We start from the raw sequence: 25874 nt of genomic DNA, 5'->3' as shown, positions 1-25874 counted from the left end.
CATGGCCAAAAGTAAAACGTCTTACAAAAGTAGCTGATGGCAAAGAGAACATGCCAATGCTAAGATTTTCACATGAGCAGATCTAAACATGCATATTTGTTTGTGCTAAAATGCAGTTCACAAATATGTTTAAGAAGTACGATTTCCTGGCCTACTTCTGAAAATTCTCTTGAATTCATAAAAGCCATAAATCTGCATAAATGCAAATACGTATACCATGGGCGCACTTGAGCAATTTCGTTAAGAATTGGGGCCTTAATCAGGGCTGGCATTCACTAAGACCTTGTGTTTTTATTAAAATTCTCTCTCTTTATCAGCTGGCTGCAGTGCGAGTGACAAAAGTCTGCTCTTTCATATCAACACACAAAGTAGTTTTGTTCAGTGGAAAGAACTACTACGGCAATGTGTTTGCTTAGCTTTGCCAATGCTTGTTTGTTTTCATTTTCCCCATAATCTTGATGAAACTGGTTACACTGATTTTCCATTATGGTTTTCTCTGGCGGAAAAACACTAGCATACATCAACACATTTTAATAAATGATGCTTAAAAGACATGGTACTAAAATTTCATAGTAGTTTAGCAAAACCTTTTTTTTTTTTTTTTTTTAGGTATCATTTAGACGTCATAAATCTTGCTTTGATCAGATGTGTATATTGCAGAATCTTTAGAGAGCATCCCGAGATCATTATACATAGCGTTATAATAAACTCTGTACTCATTTTTATTCTGAAACCATTGTCAGTAGATCAGTCTACGCTTACAACATTTTCTTAGAGCACTCATCCTACTACAAAAAGGGTTTGCATAAATAAAACCATAACTACAAGTTTGAACAGCCTTAACATATGAGCACAAATATTACCTTATTCGCAGGCAATGCCCTTCTCTAATCCATAATGAGGTACTGTAAACTGGCAGCTAAAGTGCTTGTGCTGCAGGGGGGGGTTGAACTTCATTGTCCCTAGGACAAAAACCTGAAAACTTGTTGTCCCTGACCCCAAACAATATGCCCTGGGTGTCAGGCTACAATAATTACACATCCCTGAGCCTCATACCTCCCTCTGCTAGTAAACACCCGTGTCACCCACGTCTGCAACCTGCTGCCCCAATAAAATCAATGGTTGCTATGCGATTCAACTCCTTCTGTATAGCACTGCTTTGTTACCAAGTTTGCCTTATGTAAGCTATGCAATGTCACCATTGTTTTGCTGCAGACACTGAGAACCGAGAAAGCTGACTTCTTTGACCATGTGAGTATCAGATCAGACACCCTTGGAAACGGATACTAGACCTTTCCTTTGAGAGAATGCAGGATCATAAAAAGGTTAAATTGCCTCTTCCTGCTCTCAAACAAACGTTCACTACAATTATTTGTTTAGAATTATTGCATCCTCTGCTCTCTCTTTGTACAAAGCAATTTGTTTTAATGCCTTTAACATGCTAGGGCCTAGTAATAAATTGCATTTTGTAGTACAAAAAGTAACATGAATCATGTAATCTAAAATTATTTTCAAAAACGTATTTTGAATGTGGGAGCAGTGGTGGAACAAGATTAGCTGGGGCGGCTTGCCTTGTTGATTTAAAATAAGTGGGTATAAGTGTTAAGCATTATTGCACAACACTAAATGATAGCAGGGTAACTGCCAACTGTATCCTTTGATTCGGCCTGAGAAAAATAAGGATTTTACAGCACAGAGCAGACATGCTTAACTTAGGGCAATGTGTAAAGTATCTATGCAGTGCCAAAAGAGTTGTAAAGTTAAACGTCAAGCAATAAAAATACCAAACTGAAGTGGAAAAACCAAGTATGATTTAATAAACACAATCAGACTAAAAAGCTAAAAATCCAAAAAAGGGGAGCCAGAGATGACTTCTAAAAGTTTTAAGAAAATATTTTTTTTTTTTTTAAAAAGGCACAAAGCACCAGGACCTAGGCAAACTATGAGGCCGATGGCAATGAAGCCCGGTCTGATACACCAACCAGGTTTGCCCTGATCAAAATATTTTATGTTCTGACCCAGTCTTTAAGTTCCAGTCCACTGCAGGAGTACAATGAAAACTCCCAATCCCCCAGTACCTCAGGGGAGGCACTGACAGGGTGTCAGTCAGGTCCAACAGCAGGGTCCAGTCCTGGTTCAGTTGCCACTGATCACATGGTTACTTCCATAAGAAGGCCTCTTGTATTTCCTTTCCCTGTAGCCATCCAGGAAGCCAGGCAACTGGCATACGGGGTCATGGCAACTTCCCACACATAGGCGATGGCCCGATTGAAGCAGCACAGTTCCTTGGCACATGGCGGCCACTCTTGGCATATGGGTGGGGTCAGGGTTTTTTCATCAGGCTGCCCATGTGAGACAGCCCATTCGAAGTGGCACTTGTCATTAAAGCATAGTGCCCTTTTTGGCATATAGGTTTGCCGAAACTCCAAACGCTGCACACAAGCAATGGCCCGAACAATGTGACTCACTCATTCTCACACCTCGCTCAGGAGCCCCAAACGTCTGGTCTCCACACTGGACCTCACTTCCTACAATACGCTTCTCTCCCTAACCAGTCTTGGTGTTCAGCCAGGTACTGGTGCTCCAAGGCAAGTGGTTTTAGTTTTCTTGAATGATGTCCCCTCACCCAGCCGTGAGACAAGCAGGCTTGCCTATAGTCCTGGTCACAGGCAGAAGTCGTGCAGAGCTTTCTCTCCTCATGCAGCCCCGCAGGCTAATTGGCAGATGATAAAGTATGGGGCTCCAGTCTCCCCTACTTGTAGTTCTGGACCTTTGAAATTTTATGTTCAGGTAATGTTTCTTTGAAATGGATCCCTCTACTCTTTAGTCTTCCTTTTAAGGGGAGTCTGTCACAGAAGGCATGGATCCAAAGCTGATTCACCTATAACAAGTTTCATGGGAGTGACCAGAGTTCAAACCTTGATGTCAGCCAGTGTCATATATGCATCAAAGGTTAACCCTGGTCCTTAAGTCCTACCCTTTCTGATTCTCGTATCAGCCTCATCTCCCTCTTCCTGAGATGTGTCTGGGCCTCTTCACTGTGATTTATCACTGAAAGAGCCCTTTGAAATGCACAAGGAGAGCCTGGCTCCCCCTCAGAGAGTGTTTGTCCCACCCACCTTACAGGAATGCTGCAGTATACAATTCTGTCTGGTAAGATTCCTCATGTTTTTCCCAAGGAGGCCTGGGCTTCCCAAAATGGAACCAAAGGTCCTCCGTGTAAGGTACCAATGCAGGCACTTCTGCACTCGGTGTGAATTCAGTGTGCAGCACTGCTGTCCTTCTGTATTATGCTACCACCCACATATCCACATGCACTCAGTCTGTGTGCACTATTCAGCGCTACAGTCCCTCAGTACTGTATCAGTATGTGTCACTTTAAACCAAGCCTCCAAAAATCTACTCGCCCACTCACTATGGTGAGCCATATTTTATAAGGTCAGGCTATTTTTAGGACCTACTTGCCCCTTCTGAAGTCAGAAGGTGAAGAAGGAAAAAAGATGCAAACATTTCAAAATATATATCAGTAGTTATGAAAGCCCATTTTTTTAACTTCTCTGACGAAAAAAAAAAACATAGTAGGCTGAAAACAAATCAGTACACTTGATGTGTAAATGAAATATTTTTTCTGAAACCCAATTTTCACAGATTATTGTTAATGCATATATAGTTTTATCAGTAAAGCTGCAGGTTAGTAGAAAGGTTTTTGGACATTTTTTGGAATTTTATTGTCTTTAAATGACTGTCCTACCACATCATGCTTTAGTAATATATTTATTAAAAGTGAGTGTTTAAACAAACTGAGAAACACTCCTGCCACGATGGCAGTTCTATTGATAAACTAAGAGGCAATTAGTAGATCATGTGAGCCCCCTTAAATGTGGGCTACATTCCTATTTTACATGGAGCAAACTGTTAGGGCCTTATTACGACCTTGACGGAGGGGTTTCCGAGGGGAATGATCCTCATTGAAATTAATGGGATCATAATACGGCGGATGGGATATTCGCCACATTTGTGATGGAGGAAACACCTCTGTCAAGGTTGTAATAAGGCCCTTAGTCTACTTAATTAAACAAGAGGCTTTTTTGTACAGCAATAATGCTGAGCTCACATATTTTAAGATGCACGCATATGTGAGAATGAAGAAAAAGGAGACTCTAAACTAAAATATTTGCCTAGGATCACACAATTTGAGATCAGTTTACTGGGCAAGAACATTTATTTTTTTTATGATTTTTTAAGCCTGCTTTAGACACACAGTGCCAGCGCACACACATTTAGCTGCTTATGGCAGTGGTTCCCAACCTTTTGATTTCTGTGGTCCCCCACTTTAACATTAATGGAACACAGGGACCCCCACTGAATCATCATTGGAATCCGGGGACCCCCGCCTGAGTCATTACTGGAAGCTGGGGACCTAATCTGTCAATATTTTTTTATTTTCTATGCTCTCGCGGACCCCCTGAGAAGGCTTCGCGGACCCCCAGGGGTCCCCGGACCACAGTTTGGGAACCACTGGCTTATGGCACATGAAAAGATAGCACATGACCTCTAGGATACATCTGGCAAATTTGCAAGAATGTGGGACCCCATACTGGAATACATCAACCGAGATAACAGAGACCTGAGATGCCCTAGACATCTACTGGCCTTGGGCCTACTGTCCAAAAGCAAAGCCAGTGCTGTGGACGAACTCTGAATGAAGCTCTAACAGCCATTGACCTATACCCTGAATTGGGGTGGTAGTGGTGGGAGGATCGGGTAATCTCATGGCAGTTGTGTACCTTTTGCTTCTGGCGACTTTTCGCCTTCCTGTTGAATACCTTGAAAGGCCAATAAAAATGACTGAAACTAAATCTTATTAATTATTCTGTAATATGTGGACTACAATGGGTCACGGAAAGGGGGATGGGGTAATACTCTAGCAGCGACCTGCCCTGATGAGTGACTAGTGGGTGAAACAAGTGGTGCTTCAGAATGCACCTACAAACAGATTTGTGGGGTCCATTACTCTTTGAATTCATGTCCTCTGGATAAAACATATGGATTTTAAAATTTGATGATGGGATGTAACACATAAATTGTGTCACATGCCAGAGGCGTGATAATTGTGTATTGACTTATGTAAATTCTCAGACTCACATAAGCGTGAAACTATTTAACCTGCTTAACTGCCCAATCGTCAGAGTGTCAAGAAGGCGCCAAACCACAACAAAGTCATACAGGCTCAATCCAGTTGCTCTAACTCATGCCAGGGCTTGAAAAATCCACTTGCATTGGCATCACTCGCATTGGCATCCTATTTGATTAGGTCTAGCTATTTTTAATACTTACTCATCCCCTCTGGCGAGTTGACACTGAACAGGTGTTCTGTTCAGTTGAAACGTGGAGGGGCAATAAAAGTTTTTAGAACAATTAATTTTCCTTCTGACTGCAGAGTTCCAGGACTTTGTCAGGTGAACTGTGTGACCCTGCTGCTTAGAATGTAAAATAAAAGGATACAGGGTATCAGCTTTTTCCTAACACACAACATTTAAATCACTAAGTCAACTGTGCAAACATTTCAAAATATATTTCAGTAGTTGTGGAAACCCTTTTTTTATATTTCTAAGTGATGAAAACAATATTTTAATAGGATGAAAACCAAATCACAATACTTTACGTGTTGATTTAAAAAGTGGGTTTCAGAAAACATATGCTTTGTACAAGATTATTAATACACTATATAGTTTTATCAGTAAAGCTGAAAATGAGTGGCGAGGTTTTTAGAAATTTCTTGGAAAGTTACTGTGTGTGTGTATATGACAATACGTTACCACATCATGGTTTAGTAATATATTTATTAAAATGGAGTGTTTAAGCAAACTGAGAAACACTCCTTCCCTGATAGCAATGTTGTTCGTAAACTAAAAGAAGTCCTAGGTTATGTGGGCTAGACCTCATGGGCATGTGGGCTAGATTCTTGTGATGCATGCAGCAAACTTTAGTCTATTTAATCAAACAAAAGTGTTTTTTTTTTGTAACGCAGAAATGCTGAGCTCACATATTTGAGACCAGTTTATGGGTCAATTACATTACAGTTAGATCAAGTAGATTATTTAAGTTACTCGACCTAAAGGTCTAGTAACATTTTTATGATTTTTCGAGCCCTGCATGCATTACAATTGCTTTTCACCTCTAATCGCTGCCTGATGCTGCCGGTCTCCGACCCTGAATGATGCTCTACGAATTCCCCCTCTTCTTCAGAGCCGGAGTCCCGTTCATCCTGCACTGGTGTGGCTCCCCCGTCATCTGGGAAAGAAAAGATGTAAAATTCAGTATAAGTAGTATGAAACTGAATATGAAAAGCAAGTAACAAGATTCCCAAATTGACACTTACTCCTGGTGGGTATGCACACACAGGTGAATGTTTACAACCTTTCTGAGTAGGGCACCTATGTGTAAATACCCAATGCCCCCTGCAAGTGACATTTCCTCTTCCATGCTGCATGTGACAACTGGCTAAATACTTGACCCTCATATCTATTAACATGTTTAACAGCTACTAAACTCCTGCTCTGTATACCTCACTTAAGAGAACATTACATTTTTTATTGAAAACTACATTAAGTGTATGCTATAACAATCCGAATAGTCCCTCCACTTCCTTCTGTTGATAAAACCTCCAAATAATTAGTCCACCCTTCATGCTACTCGTAAATAAATGCTCTTTCCTTTGGTGTATACCATATTTTAGCGATGGCACATCTTACTGCTGTGCATAGTATCTCCATGTGAACACTTCCCCCATTCTGACTGTACCTTCTGCTTTGCAGTACATGAATCTTTTAACTAACAAGACAAAAAAGGTTGCTTTCCTTTGAAAAGCATTTCCAGAAGCACATATGTTTGAGCTCTTTTTCTTATAGTTCCCTGCACCCCCCAGTAACCTTTTATTCATGTGTGTGGTGTGAAACAATCTGAGTTAGTGCTTTACCAATGGCCTGTTAACATTACCACCTTCAATCGGAAGCACCTAAAAGGTGAGCCTGTGACAAACAGTTACTTCTGCAAGGACACTCACCGCATGCTAAATCGGACCCAATCGATTCCCTGGATGAGGTATCAAGTTTTCGGAAGATGGTTTTCAAACAGACTTAAGCGGCACAATGAAAGGACATGGCTGAGCCATTTTTGATTAAGCTAACTGGCAAGTCTTGATCATCAGTTCAGTCATGTAACATATAAATGATAAGGCCCTTAAAATCATTACACACTTTGTATGTGTGCTCTGTTGTAATTTTTGTAGTCTCTTTACAGACACGTCCGGCTGACTGTCAAGAGACTGCACTGTATACCTTTCTCCATAGACCAAAATCTCTGCACAAGATTTGATAGCTTTTATGACAATTTCAGTTGCCTTGCTCCAATTTGTTGCTTTCCTCCCTTTCTGTGTCTGACCTACCCACAAGATCCTTTTGGTTCTGCAATCTGTAGATTTACCATTCATTCTTCTCTAAACACAGCATTGATAACGGAGCCCCTTTAAAACAATTCTTGGTGACCTTTCAGTGACACATACTGGTTACTAGAATAACACCAAAAATGTTGAAGACAACACCTATTTTGGCAGCCTACTATGGATACACATTGGCAATGCCTATCTGTTGCACTTGTATTTTTAACGTAGAGAAAATTGTCCGACATTGCCAATGCTTGGTTTTTAAGTCTCACTTACAGTCAAGCTTTTATGCCTATTGTGGACGTTTCCAAAACTTACAGTGGGCTTCGGGTCATCCCACTGTTTACCACTGGTTTGCTTTTTGCTAATCCAATTTGAATGTTTCTTATTTAACGCCTTTCCTTCCTCTTATTGTGCTTCTCCTTCCCTTAGAGTGTAGTGTCTAGAGGCTTTACCATCTATATGGATAGATGATGTGTATCCTTTCTCTGCCTTAATTCTGAGAACTATTTTTCACCTTCTGTTTTTTCTTCTTTTCTCCCTCATGCATTTCATTCCTCACTGAAATATTCCCTGCTCTCATCAGGCTGCTGGCATACCACCCCCCAATAGTCAGTCACTTCAACCACATCACCCAGCTTTTTTTTCAAATTTTATTTTTCACCTCCTCCATTGTTCCCCGTCCCCTGCATAAACTTTTGATCCCACGTTGCTTACCAGACCCCAAAATTCCAAATTGAAGTCAAATGATCTTGGCATACTCCCCAGGGGAGTGGCAGTAATCCAGAAACAGAAAGGTTTACTCTTGGGTCACACAAAACAAGTCCAACAAAAAGGGGTTGAGGAGCGTCACCTGACGTCAATGGATTGAGACGCATACCGCCAGTGCCATAGGAATAGGAATGCAAACACTGGAAAATTATCTCAGAAAAAGGACACAGACACTGGGGAAACAGCGATGGGCAGTCCCTCGAAGCACCCACAGGACATTGGACTCTCTGCACTACAATCGGGACATTCTGCAGGCCATCACCGCCTCCAGGTACGTGCTGGAGATGAAGACTGACAATCAAGAGGCAGACATGGAAAACCTGAAGGACGACCACCGTCACCTGGCAGAACAAGTCACGATGGTGGAACGAGGACTGGCGGAGATCTCCTGAGACCAAATGACAATGAAAGAGCACCTTACTGTCATGGAGAGTAAGGTTCAGACACTGGAGAGCAGGGCGGAGGACGCACAGAACAAATCACGACGAAACAACATTCAAGTGACTGCTCTGCCAGAGCATGTTGGAGGGAACAGCATGCTGGACTACCTAGAAAGATGGCCATGTGAAGACCTGGCACCAGGAGGTCTTTCCCAGTTTTATGCCCTGGAAAGAACACAGAGTACAGGCACGACCCCTCCTGCCAGGAGCGCCACTGTAGCCAGACTGAGAGGAGATCCCAGAGTGGTAAATAAAGTTATGATATTCCCAACAATCATTAGAGATGTGCAAAAACAGCACTTCACATTCCTAGACACAAAGCGACACCTCCACCAAAAGGGCCTGTCCGACATCATTTGGCTTATGTGAGCAGGACACTGATAAGGATACACTTAGGGGTTCCCTTTCAACACACTGGGGATGTGATAGACCCAGCGGGTAGATTAGTGATGGTTACGGGTCGGACCAAGACATAGCGATTATCAAGATTATGCCCCGATCATAGACCGGGGGGGCATTCCTACCAGACCTATAAAAGATTCATGGCCCCCTTCCTGGTAAATTCGGTCATTATGGGTGGAGACTATAACTTCCTGGCAGACACAGTGCTCAATCCCCACACCACAAGACTCTCTGATCACCACAACGGCCTGCTCATTCGCAGTCTAAATGGGACCTAATTGACACCTGCTGCCGGACACACCCATTAATGAGGGATTACTCTTTTTTTTACCTCGAGTCTCCATGTGCACATAGACACATTTCTTTGCACCCCAGATATTTAACTTCATGTACCAAGCCATGGATATCTCACAAGTACCATATTGGACCACAACCGAGTCATCTTCCACTTGAGGTGAAAACGGGATAAGGCTTTGCATACCAACGTGGCGACTAAAGCTAGAGTCCTTAGAAGACCCGGTCTTTCAAGACACTATAGGTGGTTGTATCCAGCAATAGTTTGAGAACAATGCTGGTACAGCTAATTCACCCCAGGTGGAGTGGGATGCATTCAAGTCAGTGCTCAGGGTGAAGTGCATAGCAGAATCAGTGGGGGTGAGATACATGCTATTAAATTAAGTCATATTATCAGACGAAACACAGGTGTAGAATTGCGCATATCGGGTCGCCCAGATTTACAGCAAGCCCTGCTGGAATCCAAGGAGACAGTAACAAGACATGTTGAGAAATTGAGGTGTTTCGACTACATAGCATACACGACAGGGGTGCACACAGAGTGAAACCACACTGGCTCACTCTTGGCCTGGCTCGCTAACACTATGAAAAGTGATTTGGTCATAGCTGTACTCAACACTGTCAGGGGAACAAGGCTCTATAAACAGGTAGAAATCAACCATCTATTTTGTGCCTACTATTTTACACTCCATACGAGTACCTCTGTGCATGCAGGTAACGCCATTGGTGAATTCCTACCACCTTTACCTTTCCCATCTTATGCCTGACGAGGCTAAGGAGATAGAGGGAGATGTCATCCTGCAAGAGATTTGGGCAGCTGTAAAAATAAAATAATAAAAATAAAAAAAGGCACGGAGCAAAACACTAGGAATGGATGAGTTCCTGGTTGAGCTACAGCCTCATACATGGAAGAGCTGGCGCCTCAACTATTGGACTTATACGATTCAGCTAGAGATATAGACCTTTTGCCTTCATCCACTCAAGAAGCAATGGTGGGGGGCCTTGCATATGACATGAAAGCCTACCGGCCCCTACCAATGCTCAACATAGATTATAAAATCCTTAGCAGGATTCTTGTCATTAGACTTGTCCCCCTCGACAAAACAGGTGCGCCCGATCAAATGTGGTTTATCCCCAGTTGAAACAGCGCGCTCAACATCAGGAGACTCCCGACACTGCTTAAGGCCAACCCTCATGATCCACCCAAGCAGTGATCGTTGCAGTAGACACAGAGAAAGCTTTTGACATCTTACAGTGGGATTTTCTCTATGGCGTAATGAAGCAGGCCAACTTGGGTGCAGATTTCTGGTCCGAGCTTGGTAACTAAACACAGACCCCACAGCCCGAGTCCGGACTGGACAGAATATTTTGGAGAGCTACATGGTGAGCTAAGGGACTAGACAGGAATTACCCCTTTGCGTTGGCAATGGAGCCGCCAGCCGAATGTGCAAACTCACCACACTGCCTTATATTCAGATGATCTCTTAATTTCCTTCAGAACACGACAATGGACCTGGAGGGGGCTAGGAGATTCCTAGAGAAGTTTGCTTCCCTATCCAGACTAAAATGTCAACTGGCAGAAATCAAGCTTATTCCCTATGCTTGATGCCCACGTCCTCCAGAGGGATTAGAGTCACTACAGTGGGGACCTCAATCTCTACACTATTTTATAGTTAATATATATCACAACCAGGCTGACATGTTGGGCGGGAATGTTGAAAAGGCAGTTTGAGCAGCCAGAACAAGCTCTGAATATTTGAAGACGCTCTGCCTCTCTGTGGCGGGTCAAGTGGCACTAATTAAAATTATTGCACTCCTGCCCCTCCCGGTATGGACTGACTGGGAGCTACTCAAATTACTCGACTTGCTTATCATTGATTTCATATGGGGATCGGCCCATCAATAGGTAGCTCTAACCACTTTCAAGAGACCTGTGGGAGCGAAGAGAGGAATGGCTGTCCCTAAACTTGAGTTTTACTACCTTGCAGCGCAGCTCCAATGGCTAAAGCAGTGGATAGCCAGTAGCCTGCACCAGGGCAAGCACTGGCACACTATACATGAACTTCACCACCTGATTAGGGTACTACTAAGGCTGAAATGTCCTTTCAGGATTGATACCAATGAATTCCACGTACTGAGACGCTGCTAGGCTTGATGTTTGCAAAAGACTCTTATGCAGGTTCTGTACTCACCTAACATACCTTAGAGTATGCTGGAGGCACTGCCCATGGACTGGATGGCTGTGGGTGCATCAAAGGTAGGGAGACTTATTCAGAGAGGGGGAACTTCTCTCATTCGAGGAGTTCCGCTTGGCGTTCAATTTACCCAGGGTCACTTTTTCCTACATAGAGCAGTGAAGACCGCGGTCCGCAGACACTTTGGGCGGGCCTATAGGAACATCACCATCATAAGTGTTGTCAATACATAGTCACATTCTGGGGGCACTTTTAAAGTGGTCACCTGCTTATATAGTGCAATAGTGGGGGATACACCACTGCCCCTGGTCGCCGTAGGGACCCAATGGGAGGAGGACCAAGGGGGTCCCCATACCAGATGGCCTCTGGATGACTATTGAAAAGGATCCCCAAAGCCTTGAGAAGTGCCAGTTTTAAGTTAATTAACTTCTACATCTTACATACAGCGTACCTTACCCTTGAAAAAAGAAATAATTTTAAACACAGAAGGTGCAGTATGACCAAGATGCAGGGAGATGGGGCTGAAGTTCCTACATATGATGTGCAGTTGCCCAATACTTACCACTTATTGGGGAGAAACAACGGACACAGTAGCCAAAATTACCAAAAGAGAGCTCCCCTGTACCTCTGGGCACGGCTTATTAAGTTGGTTTCCACACACTAAGACCAAGACCACGGCCAAGTTTCAAGACCTGGCCTTTATCACAGCGAAAAGGGAAATCACCAGGAATTTGAAGGCTCTTGGAGGGCCCGAGTAATGGCAAAGAGAGCTTGAAAGATGGGCGGAGTATGAAAGTGCAGTGCTGCTCCGTGAGGCTAGACAGGGATGTGGTTCATTAGACATGGCCAGGGCCTGAGAGGCATTAGCAGACTGTATAAAACATCCTGATCCCCTGTAGCCAGCAGTGCCCCTGGGTAGTCCCCTAGAAATTACTCCTGTTTAGGATTGCTGGAACACTTGTGCTACTGATGCTTTGATTCCAGGAGAGCGGCTTCAGAACACAAACTATGATTACCAACTGTCCTGTAATTGTTGAAAGGTGATGATTCCACATGGGTCACAAATGTGTGATATATAGATCTATGGAGGCGGTGGGTATCATGGGGTGAGACTATTAATAAATACAGATGATGATCTAGCATTGATGGGCTTGTAGGAGATGCCTGTGTTCATATTCTTATCGCTTGATGATCTTTAAAAAACAAAAAAAGTCTATTTAACAGAAAGAAAGAACGAAAAAAAAAACAGAAAAAAAAAAAAAAAAAAAAAAAAAAAAATCAGAAAGGGAGTGGTATCTGGGGAGAACTCAAGAGGAATGGAGCCAATGATAGTCATCCTATACATCACTTTCGACAAACTCTGCCCTCAATAAAATTGGTAACAAGGAAAAATGTAGTAGAAAAGCTGTTACAGTTTATTTGAGAGAGACTGCATTTTAAGGTACAGGTGGATTGTGCAATGCATTAAAAGAGCTGAAAAAGATGGGTCCCCAAAGGGGCTGTGGCCTAAGAAGAGTAACTAAGAATCAATTATAAGAGGTGTGGTCTATTTAACTAGAGGAAAGTGCCTATACACAAGGCATAGAATACCACTCAATTTCACTTGCTCCTGCTCCACCTCTTCACAATGCTCCTCTTGATCATTCTTATCATTATTATTATTTTCAGCAGCCAATCGAAAAGAAAGATTTGAACACTACATTTTCCATAACTTCAATATAGTCACATGACCAACCATAGAGTGTCCTCTATATAAAACTAAATGACAGCATAAGACTTCCTCTTTCTTTTCTGCTCCGCAGCCAGGTAAGTGCACGTCTATTTTGTATTGTGATTCTGAAGTGTTTTTTTTTTATGTCTTGATGTGTTGCTCTGTGCGTGGGCTGAATACTGCTGTTTCTGTTATTCAATCCTTTCTTCCAACAGGTTAGAGCGCTTTTTCCCCCTGGGACACAAGTTTCGCGGTTCTGTACATTTGTGGAACGGGAGAGAGAGCATAGACCAGACCGCTATCTTGGGTCGGTCGCGTCTTCATGTTAGAGTCCTCCGGGTCGCTTCAGGCACAAGCGTGCATGCGCTTATTTACCGTGCAACTTTGATTTCAGTTTTGGAGACCTGAGGCAGCGCCTGCTGGTGCGCTTCACCTGTAATGCTTCGGATTTCTCCATAAGTTCTATCTTTCTCCTCCTGGTGCCTGTTCATTGCTCCCCATGCCCTGTGGCATCAGAGTGTGCCCAGTGTTGAACAAATTGTGCATTGGCTTTGCCTAGAGTGCTTCAGCCACCTCCCTCATCTCTAATTTGCATATCTGCGCCTGCTGGGGTTTGCACTCCCCCTGGACATAACTGAACAGTTATTTTGTACCATCTGTTTGGGGGTTCATCTGGGTATCATGGCCCAGTATGATTCCTATGATGAAGGCAGAGGGGACTACCAGGAGTTTTCCCCCCTTCTTTTGAAGAAAGCCTGGTGGAGGCTTTAGCTTCCAATGTTCAATTGTCAGTTAACAAAGCTTTGGCCACAGCTCTGGCCCCCCTGACCTCCCATCTCAAGGGCTTCGCTCTCCAGCAAGGCTGGTTGCCTCCTCTTCCAGTCTCTGGTGATCCTACGGCTATGCCAGCCTCACAAACAGAGGGAAAAGCCAAAGGCGAAGCCATGGCATTATGAGGCTTTTTTTTTTTTTAAATTGTCTACAACAATTCTAAATGAACATGGGAATAGCCATGCTCAACCACAGGCACCCTCTTCTGATGACCCTTCGAGGTACTGGACATGTCTGGTTCGGACTCATCCAAGGGCTATTCCGATAGCAATCAGGACAACGTTCCTGGGCGCTCTCCCAAAGGTACACGCCTTTGATCCATAGGAGATTATTCATCCCCATTCCATCAACTGGACTCCTCTTCCCAAAGTAACAAATTATGTACAATCTCATCTTAGACAAGGCTTTGATAAGGAGGTTAGGGCAAGGCTGAAATCAGAGTGTCCCAGGCCAGAGCAGGATGGTAAAGTGCTGGATACTCCAGAGGTGGACAAACAATGGTAAATTTCAAGAAAAAAATGGTCCAGAGACCCCAAAAAAGGACAGGACAGAGCCTGGAGGTCCTGTCAAGATAAACTGTTAGATCTTTCCGGACCCCTCACAAAAGATAGTGGAATTTGGATTCCTTGCCAAAGAGTCTGGGGTTCAGGTTGAGCCAGACATTTTAATTGGTTGGGGAGAATGCGCAGTATGCCAGTTGAGTAATGCCAACATAGCCTTGTCCACTGAATGGAGGAGATCGATCCTCATGAGTATTGACCCAAAGTTGAATGATCTGCGTTCCTCCGAATCAGGCCCATTAGCACAAGGTTTATTATTTGGGGTCCCCTTTGTGAAGGACCTAGCAAGGTTTGCAGTGACATACATTACGTTAGACAGGGCACACTTGTCTTTAAAGGTGGTTTTCCGCAACACCCTTTTTAAAAAGGGCCAGACGATCTAGAGCCCATTTCGTCAGGCTGCAGATTTTATCCAGGCTCCCAGCGTGGAGCCTTCAACAGGTCTAGCGGCTCCCGGCAGGACCAAGACCAAACAGTCTACCCCATCAGAACTAGAGGAGGTCTTCAGCGCTTCTGCAGGGGAAGAGGTTACTAAAAAGGAGCCCAAGACATAGGATATTCAGATGAGAATTATACCTTATTCAGAGGTGGTGTTGGGGGGTAAGGATTCAGTTATTCAAGCACGACTGGGCGATCATTACACACGACGCCTGGGTCCTGGAGTTAGTTCAGGGGTACAAACTGGAGGTTTACAGCTCTCCAATTCAGGTCTCGCCCCCTCTGGAGATATCTTTTTCCCTACAAGATCAAAGCTCATATCAGAGGAAATTATTTCCCTGCTTCGCAAAGACACCATTTGCCACTAATCTCCCCAGTGCAGGGGTTTTATCAGTAACATTTTCCTGGTCGGCAAAAGAGGCAGGGGTCCCAGTTTAGTCCTCAACTTAAAAAGTTTCAACTCCTGGATAGTATACAGGCATTTCAAGATGAAGGGTATTCATCTCCTTTGGGACCTGCTGCAGGAAGGCGACTGGATAATGAGACTGGAATTAAAGGATGTGTACCTTTCAGTTCCCATCTTCGCTCCTCACAGGCGTTTTATTGGATTCTTTTGGCAGGGGCAATGCTACGAATACAAAGTTCTCCCGTTCGGGCTTTCATCGGCCCCATGATGCTTCACCAAGCTCATGGGACCAGTGGCAGAAGCCCTCCACACCATGAGTGTCAGGTTAATCGTTTACCTTGACAATTTAATCCTGATGGCCCAAGATCCTCAGACTGTGGTTCTCCATCGGTCCAGTTATTGCAGGAGCTGGGATTTGTCATGAACCAGCCAAAGTCATCTCTGATACCTTCCCAACTGATGGAATATTTGGGATTTCAGATCAATTCGGTGTTGTCCCAGTTAGTTCTTCCGTCTCAAAAGATTCAGAATATCAAGAGGGAATTACGATCGGCCTTGCGAGACCAGACAATATTATTGAGATCTGTAGCTCGTATTGTGTGACTTCTAGCCTTGTCTATTCAGGCGATAATCCCAGGCCCCCTACATTACAGGGCCCTTCAATGCCTCAAAATTAAACACATACAAAAGGGGTTGTCATACTCAGATCAGGTGCAGCTATTGGCGGAGGCCAGGCTGGAAATGAATTAGTGGTTAAACCACATGCAAGCTTGGAATGACAGGGCAATTTTTGGCTGTGCTCTGGATGTCATTCTGGAATCAGATACCACCAGGTGGAGTTGGGTCGTCAGGTGTGGGTCTCTCTCCACAGGAGGTCGTTGGACAGAGAACGAGCTCCAACTTCACATCAATTGCCTGGACTTATTGAAGGGCTCCTTTGCGGTCAGGAGCATCTCCCCGATCAAATCGGACTGTTGCATTCTGCCGAGGATAGACAACGCTTCAGCAGTTCGCTATGTTAACAGACTGGAGGGCACAAAGTCTCGCATGCTTGCAGAGATTGCCAAGTATTTTTGACATTACTGTCTGCAACAGTGGATTTCGGTCACTGCGGAGCACCTTCCGGGCACGAAGAATTCTGTGGCGGACTGGTATTCCGGACATCTTGTAGACGTCAGCAATTGGAGGTTGCACCCCAAAATGTTCATATAACTCAATCGCACTTGGGGTCCTTGTTCAGTGGATACATTTGCCTCCCGGACCAATCGTCAGAATCCGGCCTTCTTCAGTAGGCGCCCGGATCCAGAGGCTCTGGCGACGGATGCGTTCTTTCAGGACGGGTCTCTCCACAAGGGTTACGCATTCCCCCCATTCAGTATGATCCCCTGGGTTTTTCCCCTGATAAGTCGTCAGAAAGCCAATCTAGTCTTAGTAACACAGTTATGGAGGGCACAGCCGTTGTTTCCCTTGGTTCTGGAAATGCCATGCAACATTCCTCGTCTGATTCCTTATATTCCAAATCTATTGCAGGTCCCAGCAGCCTTCCACTTATCTCATCAAGTCAGCTCAAACTGGTGGCCTGGAGGGTTTCAGGGATAGATGGAAATTGCCAGGCATTTCGGCTCAAGCTTTAGCCTTTATTGACCAGGCCTGGTCCAGTGATCTTCATAAACGATATGCTTTGGCATGGAGGCGATGGGTTTGCTGGTGTAACAAGAGGAGTTTGGATCCCTCTCAGGCGGATTTCTGTTCCGTAACCAATTTGTTGTCGTCTTTCACTGAATCAGGATTGGCTTATAGATCAGTGCGCAATTACAGATCTGCTAATTCAGTGGGCCATGTTCCTGTCAACAGTAAACCTGTCAGAGAGGATCCACTTGTAAGTTATTGAGGGGCATCCGTTTGGCCAACCCTCCTCAGGCGAAATATTCTTCCTTATGGGACGTGAACACAGTTCTACGGCTTTTGCAATCCTGGCCGGATAACAAATACTGCAAACAGTTATCGGCTAAATTAACTATGTTGTTGTGTCTGATTTCTTGTAAGAGTTTCAGACGTTCGAGCCTTGAATCTCAAAGGTCCTCAATTTTCTCTGGAAGGTGTAAGCTTTACGATTTCCAGAAGGACCAAGACTAACATTAGGTCAGTCTCCTATCTGACTTTTCCTAATAATTACAAACTATGTGTGGTACACTGCCTCAGGGCTTATGAGGCCGCTACTAGTGAATGCCATGTGGGCGCTGAAGGGCAATTATTCATTGCATTGCAAAAATCTTTTAAACCAGTTTCCTGTGCCACATTGGCCAGATGGCTGTGTTGGCTCCTTTTGGAAGAGGGAATTGACATTTCCATCTTCAGAGCTCATTCTGTTAGGGGTGCTATGGCATCCAAATCATTTAGTCTATGGTATCGTCCAGAACATGGATACTCAAAGTACGGCCCGGGGACCGCACGCGGCCACCCTAACCTTTACATGCGGCCCCCGTGGGTGACTGGAACAGTGAGCTGCTGTTTACTGGACTCAGCTCTAAAAATAAAAAAAGATATTAAGTAGACAGGCAATCACTTATTTCAAGCTTTATGGGTCTTAAAGAAAGGATGTAACTAGGAAGCTCTGTGCTTCACTTTATCAACAAGTTCATTTTTTAAAACATCTTGCTGCAAATATGTAAAAATAATTACAGTGGCTTCAAAATTCAAAAAGTGTATTGAGTTAACACGTAGACCTTTTCAGTACAATTTATTATATCAGTGAAATGAGAATGTTTAATTTAAAAGTAATAGTTTTCAAATTTGAATTTAGAAATACTGATTCTTTCCCCTAACAACAAAGTCAATAGTGAATCAAAGAGGCAGTCAGTTATGTGTACTTTTTGGGTGGCCTAGATTCCTTTCATACATGAACAGAATTATAGTTTATTAAATCAAACACAGGAGCAGGTTTTGTATAAAGCACTCTCGGAAATCATGTATTTTGAGGTCCTCTTATGTGATTTTGAAGAAAGAGGAGGGTGAGTGAAAATAAACAACGGCCTAGGATCACACGATTTGGGAAAGTGGGGAAGTAGGGATTAATCCCAGGTTTTCTGGTTTCACATAGTTCAGTTCAGCCACTAGATAATATATCCTTTGCTTCGCCTACACCTACTTTACTGCCAATCCGCCCCAACTCTGTCGCCCAAATGCCACCTCGCTGGCCTCAATGCGGCCATCGGACACATCACAGACCAAGCTTTTTGGCCCCTGGGAAAATGTTTGTGAGTACCCCTGGTCTAGAAGATATAATGAAAGGGGCGGAATGGTCATCTGAATTCACCTTTAAATCATTTTATTATAAACTGGTTATGGCTATAGTGTCGATAGTGATGGCTCAGCTTTGAACAAGCATAATCGGAGCCTCCGATCATGTCATAGAATAAAAACATTTCTAGCTATCGCATCAAGAATTTTCAATTCTATTAAGGACACGGAAGTGAGGATTATCCCACCCGGAAGATATGTGAAGACCTACGTAAGGTATAGGTATGGTATTTTATCTGAATATTCTGACTGCAGGTATCGTTTTGCCCTACCCGTTAGTTTTGCCTAAAGATTAAGGAATAGCTGTTATGGCTTTACTTTGTATTCCCAGGTAACCGAGCAGAAATTGTCTTAATGAGGCAGCCATTGCCAGTGTATGTTTTCATGGGATGTCGTTCCTCTTCAGAGATCGGACAGTTACCGATCGCACCGCAAAAAAGACGTTTTCATGCCCTTGGTTCGAGTTACAAGTTGAGGAACTCCAGGGAGTTTTCCGTTAAGACTGTTTCATTATCTTGACGGACTCACGTTTACTGCACTTGTTTTTTGTGCCTATCCGCAAAGAAAGAAGAAGTCTTATGATGTCATCGGGTTTTATATAGAGGACCCACTATGGTTGGTCATGTAACAATATTGACGTTATGGGAAATGTAGTGTTTAAATCTCTTTTTTTTTTTAGTGGCTGCGGAGTAAAATAAAGCATGGAAAGAGAAGCATAATCCTCACCTCCGTGTCCTTAATAAAACTGAAAATTCTTGACGCGGCAGCTAGAAAAAAAGTTATTCTCACCCCCTTCAACTTGGATCTATTCATGCTACTGATCCTTCTAGTCCTGGATCCTTGCCCCCCCCCCTTCACCCAACCCCCCAGTCTTCCGCTTGGTCCTAGTCTCAGTCCTGGTCCTTCTGACCCTAATCCTGGTCCCTCTGAATCTGGTTTTCGTGGTACTCTTAGCCCTCATTCTTCTGGTCCTAGTCCCCACCCCGGTGCTGGTCCTGAAGGTCCTAGCACCTGCTGCAGAGATGTGTGTACCCAGGAGGTTCCAGGCTATACCAGTGGCAAGTTAACACTGGTGGTTAATGCACTTGTTGTCGAGATGTATGCATTCTCTGGTCATAGGCTTCAACCATCAATAAAACAGCACTTAGGGCTAATGTGTTAATTTAACGGCATACCTTGCAGCATGTAGGTCACAGTTTTGTACTTATATAAGACTGCTCAGTGGGTTAACAATTTTACTTTAGAAATTATTATATAACAATCCTGGCAACTTAGGTCAGTGAGTAAAGCACCTGTATCAAAGAGCTGTTTGTAACCTCCAAGCCTTTGTTTAGAATGGTTTGGTGTTTTTCTAAATCTTTTGCTATTCTATTCTAAGGTTGTTAAAACAATTTCATTTTTGGTAGAAAACATTAATAATTAATTAAAGTGCTATAATAAAAGGTCATGGCCATCTTCCTCGTCAACCTATTAATGCAAGCTGTTGCTGCTTCAGTTAATTAGGATGTCCTTTCATCTTAGGTATTGACCCTTTATCACTAGTCAATTCAAGGTAGCTGATCTGAGCACAGAACTTTATGTAATAACAACCAAAAAGTACTTTCCCAAAGCAGAGTTTGACAATTCTTCATTTATAACTTGCATAGGATGCAGGGGCCATATTGAAAACCATATTCTGTTTTACATTTTCTAAATGCCCTGTCTGCGTTTGATAACACAATTATCCTATGTTGGTATTCTTGTTCACAACTCTGAATCGCTGATGTTTTATGTGTAGCTCGAGGCCAAAGCCAAGCATGACCAGTTGTGAAAGAGGGGCACGTAGTGTCCACTTTTGGATATGAAGTTGTGAAAGCATGTTAAAAAGGGTAAAAGAGGCAAATGTGTAGCATAGCAGGACAGCACGGCCAAATCACTGAAAAGAGTGCCAACTTGGTAAGGCATCAGTCACTCTCCCACATACAGCCCTTAATGCAGTGGTTCCCAATCTGTGCGCCGCGGCTCGCTGGTGCGCCATCAAAACTAGCCAGGGGCGCCGCACACAGTTTGGGAACCACTGAGCTATTTATAGCCCTTGGGCCAGTTCGTACAAAATAAAACTACTCAGTTGTAGCAGCTCTTTTTTAATTTTGTCCTTGAGCGCCCTCTGGTGGTTAAACACAACTAAAGGGATTCTACATTTCACAATATTTAAACAGTTATGTTATAACTACATAAAAATGAGACCTGCCCATTTTACTAGGGTTACCATCAACCAATATTTTCCCCTTACTAAAAAACCCTATGCATGCTGTAATGAAACAACTGTTACATTTTTATTTTTTACAGTTATATATAGAATTACAATACCTTCATTGGCGTCATCCCAATTCTTTTCAGGGAGAAAAATGGATGTACTCCCTAGGCCAGGCTTACATCCCCCACCCGCCAACAAAAAGTAACATAATGGGGAGCCGCAGCCAGTGGCCAATAGATCAAGGGAGCCGTGGGTCGAAAATGTTTGGGAACCACTGCCTTAATGTATTACCCTGTAATTATCACACCAATCTTTCGTACAGGGAATCATATTGCTGAACCAGAACAGAAGGCACAGGAAGTGTCCACAATTACTCTATAAGTTCCTAACTACCCAGTTAGAGACTTAATTTAATAAAACTGAAATTATTTTTGCCAATTATTAACTAAGCCTTGTGGAACTGATCAAACAGTCTTAACAAGTTCTTTTTGGGTCTCTTAAAAGGACACCTTTTTTGGCTAGGATTTCGAAGGACATATATATTGAGCAATATATTTGAGCTTTGTTTCACACCAACAAGTATCACACACATAACCAGGCCGTGAAGGTTAGGATTATCAATAGTTAACTTGTGCATTTCAACATTTACGGTAAGGAAAACAAAAACTAGCAACATTTCGGGCAGACCTTAATTCCCTTTTAAGGGTCAGCTGCAAAGCATCCAAAACTATTCAGGAACACTTGACTTGTTCCTCATAACAGCAACTACCGAAGTATCATGGTAGAAAGTATATTCTAGCAAAAATATCGACAACCAAAATATTATGGTGGTAAATTTACATTTTAACTCTAGAATTAAGCTCCATGAATATATACATAATCGATAAACATACATATATATTTTTATTTACTGAAAAACCGAAAAGGTTAAAGGGACATTATAGTTAGGAGTTTTCATTTAAAAAAGAAAAAAAAAAAAACACACACCTTAGAAACTCACCCTCCCCCCCCCAAAAAGGGGGGGGGGGTTACCAGGACATTATAGTTCAGAACAGAATTTACACTGACAAAGCCATAGAAATTCAGCTGTCATAGTCATTTCAAGTAACTATAACCCGTGTCCCAAGGAAACTATAACTTGTGCCTTCTCCATGCACTGCTAACATATTACATCAGTGATTGCATCTTCTATAACATCATTGATAATATCATTGCAACATTTGCAGTAAAATTATTGATCTGAAAACTGTGCATGGCGAGAGCACAGTTTATAGTTACCTTAGGGCACGAGTTATAATTACTTGAAATAGCTAACTATGACAGCTGAATTTCTATGGTTTTCAGCATGTACATTCTGATCCTAACCATAGCGTCCCTGTACCACACACACTCTTCCAGTTCCCTGAGATCCAACGTACCATACTTGCCAACATTTTGAACTTTCTAAGAAGGAGATTTGGAAAAAAAACCTGGGGAATTGATTTTCTCCATTGATTTACATTGAAAAAGAGGAGAATTTAGGCAGGAGACAGATAAAATAAAGCCCCTTTAGGCTTAAAAATATCAGGAGTCTCTTGCCTGAATTGGGTCTGTTGGCATGTATGGTTGTACTGTCACTGCCTCTTCCTTCTGTTCTCAATGGTCTGCTATATTGCCACAGCCTCTCTTGCCTGCCCTGCATGGTTGGTTTGTTGCCCCTGCACCCCTGTCCTCCATGGTTCAGTGTGCTGCCACTGCTCCTCCCACTTACCCAGCATGTTCAACTTGTCCCCTCTGCACCCCCCTTAATTATACGAGTCTGTGCCCCTTATATCTGCCTCCCTACAGTATTGTGACGAACAACTAGATTGCTAACAATCTACATTTATTACGAAAGTGTGGCACGCCTGACGTCAATTTGGTATATTCAAAACTGTAATAACTAAAGCAGCAGTTCTCAAATATCGACAAACCACTTCTAAATAATTCGCTATCTCTAGGTTTTTTTATCCAGTTGATCACTTGATTATATGTAATACTTAGGGGGAAAGGAGGTGGCGTTACAGCAAGAGCTGCAGACTTTGCAACTGGAGAATCAGGTTCCAGTTTTGTCGCCTACTCGACATCCTGTGATTCTGGGTAAGTCAGTTAGGGTCTGATCAGGGGTGTGGAATTTATTAAAATATCTACTTGTCCATGGGACAGGTTGCTTCTCAAATCTACTTGTCCTGTAAAAAGATCTACTTGTCCCTTTGGTGCCATGTAGTGTGGCGCCAAATTATGGCAGCAATCTCATTATGTAAGACCTCTGATAATAGCCTCTCTGATTATGCCAGGACTACTACCATAGTAGGGCTTGAATACTTGCAGTTTCAATCCCTACTGTAGCAATTTCCTTATTTTTCCAAATTTCTGCAGATCTGCATACTGGGGCTGGAGGAAGCAGTAAGCAATAATTCCAGGGCTGGAATGCCTTTGAGTCTGCAAACCTACTAACCTGCATGTTTTAAAGATTTTCACCAGCTTCTCTCTAATATTTTCCCATAATAAGAAAGGTTGGACATTTACTCCTGACAATGGCAGAATTAGAACTTCTTCCAGGGTTGGGAAGAAAGTGGCTGGAGGGAAAATGAACTTGCAAATGCTCAATAGATTTTAACATGAGCAAATCTACACATGCGTATTTACCCATGCTAAAATACAGTTCACAAATATTTTATAGGGGTACAACATATACAATGGGTGCTCTTTTGTGACTTTAAGAATTTGGGGCCACATGTAGGTAGGTTCCGATTTGCGACCCGCAAATTGCGAGTCGCAAATCCGAATGTAGGATGGTGTCCCTGACACCATCTGTGATTCGCAAGGGCTTCGCAAATGCACACCTCATGAATAATCATGAGGTGGGTTGCAATTTGCGACCCCCTTGCGAATGGCGGCCTCACAGGGATGGTGTCCTGCTGGAGACAGCAGACCACAATGTCTGTGACTGCTTTTCAATAAAGCAGATTTTTTTTTTTGTAATGCAGCCCGTTTTCCTTAAAGGAAAACGGGATGCATTACAAAAACGAAAAATGAAACGTTTTTGTTTCAGTTTTTGAAAAAATGTTTACAGTGACATTGACCCCTTCCCTTTTGTGAAAGTGTTAGCACCCATTTGAAATGGGTGCAAACTGCGATTGGTTTGCGCCCGTGTTCGCAAAACAATCCTACATTGCACTGCGAGTCGCAATTAGGAAGGGAACACCCCTTCCTAATTGCGAGTCGCAAACCCGTTTTGCGATTCGGTAACCAGGTTACCGAATCGCAAAACTGGGTTTGTGCATTGCAATGTGCTGTTTGCGACATGCAAAAAGCTACCTACATGTGGGTCTTGGTCCCTAATTAGGTCTGGTGTTAACAAAGACATTTTGTTTTTATTAAACTTCTATTTCTCTCTCTTTCGGCTGGCTTTACTGTGAGTGATCGCATTCTTCCTCTTCCACAAGGAGCATATTGGCACACAAAGTAGTTTTGTTCGGTGTCAATCAGTGACGTAACGAAACTGGAGGGTGCCCCTTTGCAAAGAACATGGAGGAGCCCCCTCTCCAGACTCACTCAGGGCAGGTGCTGTGCTGAAGGGGCTCCCTGGAGGGCGGCTGCGGGGCCTTTGTTATGCCACTGGTGGCAACGTGTGCTTTTAGAGTTCAAAAACGTTTTGGTTTTTTTTTTGCCAGTGTTTGTTACAATGTTGAGGGCCTGGTAGCTCCCACAACAATAAAGTGTTACAAAAGCCATGTCAAAACAAGACACGCATTGATGAAACTAAAAGACTTCTAAAAATATGTCAGATCAGTTGGCTTTGTCAGTGTTTGTTTATTTTCATGCTTCCCATAATTGTGTTGAAAATGGTTACACTGATTTTCCATTAGAAATATTTTTGGAAAAAACTAGCATGCATCAAAACATTGTACTAAATGACACTTCATTTGCATCTAATCAGAGAGCATTCTGGGAGCATTATACTTAGCCTCATAGCCTAAACTTTTCAAACATGTGTATACACGTTTTTTTTTTTTAGTACTGGAACCAACGTCAGTAGTGAAGTGTGACCTTAAAACATTTATTTACAGCACTCACCCTAATAATGAAGGTTTTCAAATAATGAACCATAAATACAAGTTGGAACAGCATTATCTTTTGGAAACACATTACCTCAACTGCAGAGAGTTCCACTCTCTCTAAACAGGCAGCCAAAGGGTTTGTGCTGCAGAGGGTTGGGCCTACTTGTCCCAAGGACAAAGTAAAGATAAAAACTTGTTGCCCTTGACCCCAAACAAGATGTCCCGGGCATCGGGCGATAGGAATTCCACATCCCTGCTGATTATGACCATGGCAGATAGGATACTGCATCACAAACATGACTGACATCCCGCCTACTGTTTTACAAGTTCCATAGGATATAATGGAACTTGTAATACGGTGGATAGTATATTCACCAACTTCGTGACGGAGTATCCCATCCATCAAGGTCATAATCAGGTCCTTAATGCCCCTATGCCTAAAACCAAAATGAATGCGTCCTTGTGTAATTTAACTGGCGTTCCTGTAAAGCACTCCAATCAATACCTTTGGATCAAGTCAGCGCTAAATAAGACTGCAAAATACAAGTGTTTGATACACTCCTGTCACAGTGCTATACTAATGTTTTTTTTTGTCTGGTGGTCAACCTAGGAGACTTATTTGCTATGAAGCTCCCTAATTTCCAAATTTACTGCTGTACCCTCAGTAGAAAATGCTTTCAGTTTTCTACTTCGATTTCATCAAGATGGCACTCATTTGTCCACCCTTTTAGCATAATTTCAGAAAGTTAGCACTCTAGATGGTC

The 25874-nt window shown here is 43.0% G+C and overlaps 1 protein-coding gene across 4 annotated transcripts in view; it reads right to left on the bottom strand.

Annotated features, from left to right (window-relative positions):
* Positions 1–25874, bottom strand: part of IWS1 (interacts with SUPT6H, CTD assembly factor 1) — a 301618-nt gene that overhangs the window by 264446 nt on the left and 11298 nt on the right. For all 4 annotated transcript variants that reach the window (XM_069213754.1, XM_069213755.1, XM_069213757.1 and 1 more), the window contains exon 2: positions 6179–6294. In XM_069213754.1, the coding sequence (XP_069069855.1) occupies positions 6179–6294 (116 nt within the window). The remainder of the gene's footprint in view (positions 1–6178; positions 6295–25874) is intronic.

Source organism: Pleurodeles waltl, chromosome 11 (genome assembly GCF_031143425.1).
Source record: "Pleurodeles waltl isolate 20211129_DDA chromosome 11, aPleWal1.hap1.20221129, whole genome shotgun sequence".
Taxonomy (NCBI): domain Eukaryota; kingdom Metazoa; phylum Chordata; class Amphibia; order Caudata; family Salamandridae; genus Pleurodeles; species Pleurodeles waltl.
This window is presented reverse-complemented; position numbering and strand designations above follow the sequence as displayed.